General features: G+C 47.9%; 1 protein-coding gene across 1 annotated transcript; it reads left to right on the top strand.

Annotated features, from left to right (window-relative positions):
• Nucleotides 1–327: 327 nt before the first annotated feature.
• Nucleotides 328–4,295, top strand: LOC139159546 (tigger transposable element-derived protein 1-like). The gene is made up of 4 exons (XM_070736854.1): nucleotides 328–445; nucleotides 785–1,527; nucleotides 3,477–3,534; nucleotides 4,264–4,295. Exons 2-4 carry the CDS (start codon nucleotides 1,027–1,029, stop codon nucleotides 4,293–4,295), a joined length of 591 nt encoding a protein of 196 aa, XP_070592955.1. The 5' UTR covers nucleotides 328–445; nucleotides 785–1,026.
• The last annotated feature ends 1,324 nt before the right edge of the window (nucleotides 4,296–5,619 follow it).

Below are 5,619 nucleotides of genomic sequence, written 5' to 3'. Positions count from 1 at the left end.
TGTTTCTTGGAGCTCTTTGTGAAGACTTCGTGGAAGATGGCACCTAAACGTTGCACCCGGAGTGGAGCCGGCGATGCTAAAAAGACCCGGAAGATGCTGACAATCAAGGAGAAGATTGTACTTTTGGACATGCTGAAAGCGGGACGTTCTAATGTAGAGGTTGGTCGGCATTATGGGATCAATGAATCGACTGTGCGATACATTAGGAAAGATGAGAAGAAGATAAGGCAAACTTCTCTGATATCATTCAACAAGGCTGCAAAAAGAATGGTGACGCCTAGAACCAAACGCCTTATGAAGATGGAAGCTGCTTTGTCTGTGTGGGTACAAGACTGCCGAAAAAAGAGCATTGCTTTGGATACGAACACTATACGAACCAAGGCGCAGCAATTGTACAACCGTCTTGAACACACAGAAGGAGGCGATGCAGATGAGGGAAATGCAGGTAAGGGCTGGGGTTTTTTATTCTGTCATTACATACTGTATTTAAGTGTTTTTTAAGGAAGGAGGGAGGGAGGGAGGGAGGGAAGGAGGGATGGAAGGAAGGAAGGAAGGAAGGAGGGAGGGAGAGAAGGGAAGGATGGAAGGAGGGAGGGATGGACGTAAGGAGGGAGGGATGGAAGGAGGGAGGGATGTTAGGAGGGAGGGAGAGAAGGGAAGGAGGGAGGGAGGGAGGGAGAGAAGGATGGAAGGAGGGAGGGATGGGTGGAAGGAGGGAGTTATGGAAGGACTGTATGCTTTCATTCAAGTCACTTCTCTCTCCCTTTCCTGTCATTCTCTGTAGATGAAGGTGTTGTTGACTCTGATGACCCCCAGCCATCAACATCTTCTGCTTCTTCAGCCCCAGCCACATTCACAGCAAGCAAAGGGTGGTTTGACAGATTTCAACGGCGCTATGGCCTGAAGAGTGTGTCATTGCATGGAGAAGCTGCCTCAGCAGATACAGGTGCAGCTGAAAACTTTGTCCGGCGCACGTTTAAAGATCTAATTGCAGAAGGGGGCTACCTTCCAGAACAGGTGTTCAACATGGACGAAACAGGCCTGTTCTGGAAGAGGATGCCTTCACGGACTTTCTTGATGCAAGATGAAGCCAAAGCCCCTGGCTTTAAGGCCATGAAAGATCGGGTGACTTTGATCATGTGTGGGAATGCAGCAGGCTTTTTGATGAACCCAGGGCTAATTTATAAGTCACGAAATCCAAGAGCCCTCAAGAACAGAAATAAGAATGCATTGCCAGTGTACTGGATGCATAATCCTAAAGCATGGATTACAAAACCCCTCACGCGGGACTGGTTTCATCAGTGCTTCATCCCACAGGTGAAGGATTATTTGGCTGCCAAAGGACTCAATTTCAAAGTGCTTCTCCTAATGGACAATGCTGGAGGCCATGATGACCTGGCACATGAACATGATGGGGTGCAAGTCGAATTCTTGCCACCAAACACCACATCGCTTATCCAGCCGATGGATCAAGGTATTATCCGCGCATTTAAGGCACTGTACACGCGCAATTCTCTTGGAAGCATCGTGGAAGCAATGAATGCTGATCAAAACTTCACATTGAAGGCCTACTGGCGTCAGTACATAATTGCATCTTGTCTGAACAACATTCAGAGTGCCTTAATGGATATGAAGTCACAGACAATGAATGCCTGCTGGAGGAAATTGTGGCCAGAAGTGGTGAATTATCACAGGGGATTTGCTCCCGAAGAAATTCAAGATGCTGCAGTCCAGAACTCTGTGAAGCTGGCACAGGCACTGGGTGGAGAAGGCTTCGTTGACATGACACCAGAGGAAGTCAATGGTTTGCTTGATGAGCATGGCCTACCGCTGACAGACAAAGATCTGGAGGAGCTGACCAGGTCAGCAAGTGAAGAAGAGGAGGGAGCTGAAGAATCTGACGAAGAAGAAGATGTTGGCCTAACGCTTGAGCGGCTTGCAGAAATGAACAGAACTGCTGCACATCTGCAACGCATGGCGGATCTTTGGGATCCCAACATGACTCGCTCTATACACTTTAAGGCCTCCCTTGACAACACCATTGCACCATACAGAGCCATGTTAGCCAAGCAAAAGAAAACGCGCCAACAACTGCCCATAACTATGTTTGTCACGAAAACCAAGAGGTCTGCCACACCATCACCTGCAGCATCCATTGTAGACATGGTGATAGAAGAAGATCCCGATTTATCCTAGTTATGCTAACCCCCCCCAAAAAATGTAAAAATGTAAATAAATATTGTTATTGTTTCTATCAGGATGACTAAGTGTGTTATTCAATGTGTACAGTACAGGTACAGGTAGAGGTACAGTACAGTACAGTACATTAAGGGGATGGGAAATGGTAATTTGTGGGTTGAAAGTGTTGGGACTGAGTGGCATAGAGAAGAATGAATGAATGACTGAGTGAATGAATGAAATTCAAACACAGGTGAGGGCTGGGGGGTTTTATTCTGTCATTGTTTAGGTGCTTTTTACGAAAGGAAGGAGGGATGGAAGGAGGGAGGGATGGAAGGAGGGAGAAATGGAAGGAGGACATGAGGGCCAAAAAACCTGGTTCAAATTGGACTGGGAAATCAGAAGTGTGGAAAGTGTTCTCACTGAGAGCTAGCAACTTGGGAGGGCCAAAAAACCTGGTTCAAATTGGACTTGAAAATCAGAAGTGACAGAAGTGTTCTCACTGAGAGCTAGCAGCTTGAGAGGGCAAAAAAAACCAGGTTCAAATCTGAATGGGAAATCATAAGTTACAAGAGTTCTCACTGAGAGCTAGCAGCTTGAGAGGGCAAAAAAAACCAGGTTCAAATCTGAATGGGAAATCATAAGTGACAAGTGTTCTCACTGAGAGCTAGCAGCTTGAGAGGGCAAAAAAACCCAGGTTCAAATTGGAATGGGAAATCAGAAGTGGCAAGTGTCCTCACTGAGAGCTAGCAACTTGAAGCACAAAAAAACCAGGTTAAAATTGGACTGGAGGGGGTGGCCGGCATGAAAAATAACCATTGCCAGCCTCCGAACTGCTGTCGCCCCACCGTCTGCGCATGCGCGGCCTTTTTAAAAAAAAAAAAGATCGCGCATGCGCAGATGGTGTTTTTACTTCCGCAGCGCTACTTCGCGAAAAACCGATCATTGCGAGGGGTCCTGGAACGGAACCCTCGCAATAATCGGGGGATCACTGTATTTCACCCTCTTCAGGGATCAATGCTTTGCTTTGTGAAGTTCAATGAAGCAATGACCTATGCTGTGCAGGGCCACCCAAGTCAGACAGGTCATAATGGAGGAAGCTGACACAATGGAGAAGGAAGTGGCAGCCCTCTCCAGTACCCTTAGGGAGAAAACCCCAGGAAAACGATGCCAGAAGATGAGCCCCTCAGATAGGAAGGAGTCCAATGTGCTACCTGGGAAGAGTGTAAAACCATTACATGTAGCTCCAGAAAGAGCAAAGCGGTACCAGTAATAGCCTTTCATTCCTCCCACGGGAGCTGCATCAGAATGCCGAGGTCAGCTTGGAGGAGGAACCAGCCCTAGGCACCTCCAGAGGTGAGTTGTCAGTGGCTGAGAGCAGCCTGCCAAGAAGGATCTGGCTGAAACAAGAGCTGGAGCAGGGCAGCCCTGAGGGTTCATGTGGGGAGGCACACATATATAGATGCCAGCTGGTTAGTGATGATGATGAGGAACTGCCTTCTGCCCATGAACCAGGGGTGAAATGCTCGTGGTTTGGACCAGTTCGGATGTACCGGTAGGTCTGTATGCCCCTTCCTCCCATGTCCACTCAATCACCCGCTTGCCATTTTTCTCACTCACTACTTTTCCTTTAAAAAAAAAAAAGCCTGCTTTTCCCGCTACTCAGGTCAGCATTTCTGGCCCACCTACCCCACCTCCAGCCTATACAGATTGTTTCTCTTTGCACAGGTGATGTTCGTCCATCGCGTTCGAGGAGGACCTTGACTTCTAATGGGTTGTGGGTTGTATACAATGTGTCCAGCTAATAAGGCCTATATGGGCACGAGATGTTCTGCCCCATGTTGGGCAGATATGTGTGGGCACCACTGTCACAGCTTTTTCCTTTGCAGCCCTGGCTTTGCAGAGTGCTCGCTTCTCTACTGCTCTCAATGTTCTTCTGGCCTCAGATGTCTGGCCGCCTGGGTGGATCAGCATGCGCCCCGTTGGTTGACCTTGTGCCAGGGCTTCCCAGGAGGTTGGTGTCAATATCGAGGGACTTGAAGGGGGCTTTCAACATGTCTTTGTAACGCTTCCTTTGTCCCCCAGGTGACCGCTTTCCTTTAGACAGCTCACCATAAAGGAGCACACTGTGGTTGATATCCACCTGGGGCATTCTGCCGATCGTCTCATTGTTGATGGAAGATGGGCGGTTCAATACAGGTTGGAAGTGCTGGGCCCAACACTATAGAATCAGGGTCGATTCAGTGATGAGAGCTGAACCAGCTGTGTCCAGTACAGGGGAGCTCCCTGAGCGCTGAGGTCCATACATGGATCTGAGGGCTTCATAGAATCGTTTAACATCATTTCTCTGGAACCTCTGGATTTCTTCTGCTTTGGTACTCAACCAGGAGTCCTACATCTTGCAAAGCTTGCTATGTACGATCCTGCAAGTGTTGTTGAAAGCATTTTGATGCACCACCGACCTTCATGAGTGACAGTGTCAGATGCCTTAGTGAAGTGGTGTACAGTTCACGATTCTGCTCTTGACACTTCTCTTGGAACAGGAACAGGTACTTGCTTTGCCTCGCCTCGCCCGGACCCCTCGTTCCTTCAACTGGGTAAGTAACTTTTTTTTCCTTTAGAAAAATAGTAAATTTGGTTTTTTTCCCTTGGCGTTTTTTTTGGAAATTTTTTTGGGTTAGACATAGTTATCTAAAAGATTTTGCAGCCTAGCTAACCACCTACCTTTCCCCCCCCCCAGCCTCCACCTTTTTTAGTTTTGCTCTTCAGACCGAATTGTGAGCTACCACTTGCAACGCCTTCCTTGCTTTATTTGGATTACAGCCTGCAATCTATCTCCCAGGAAAGAGGAATGGATTCTGCCTGCCTTGTTCCTTCAATTTGGCAAGTAACATTTTTTCTTTTTCCTTTAGAAAATTAGTAAATAGGCGTTGATCGCTTACCTGAACGCCTCTTCTCGTGCGGTGAGCGGGTACAGCAGTCACGTGGGTTGCTCATGTCCAATCCGGTGGAACTGAGCCTTGTATTAAAAAAGCCTGCTGGATCCGCCCCTTCCCAGAATTCGCGAATCCATAGACTTAGGCTCAGATGTGAAAGCTCAAGTATGTTCAACTCTCGTGAAAAGGAATAAGGTTAGGTTATAGAAGATAAGAAAAGGAAAACACATAAGGGAGGGAAGTGACTGCTATACCCGCTCACCGCACGAGAAGAGGCGTTCAGGTAAGCGATCAACGCCTATTCTCCGTGCTAAAGGAGCGGGTCCAGCAGTCACGTGGGACATACCCAATAGATAGGTCCCTAGGGAGGGTTCAAGTTGTCATTGTGAGAAATAACGGATTGGAGAACCCTTCTACCGAAGGCCGCATCTGCTGAGGCATATGTATCGATTTTATAGTGTCTGATGAAGGAATTAGGTGAGGCCCAAGTGGCTGCTTTACACAC

The sequence above is a fragment of the Erythrolamprus reginae genome, chromosome 2 (genome assembly GCF_031021105.1).
Source record: "Erythrolamprus reginae isolate rEryReg1 chromosome 2, rEryReg1.hap1, whole genome shotgun sequence".
In the NCBI taxonomy this organism is placed as follows: Eukaryota; Metazoa; Chordata; class Lepidosauria; order Squamata; family Dipsadidae; genus Erythrolamprus; species Erythrolamprus reginae.
Note: the sequence above shows the minus strand (reverse complement) of the source record. Positions and strands in the feature narration are given on the sequence as shown.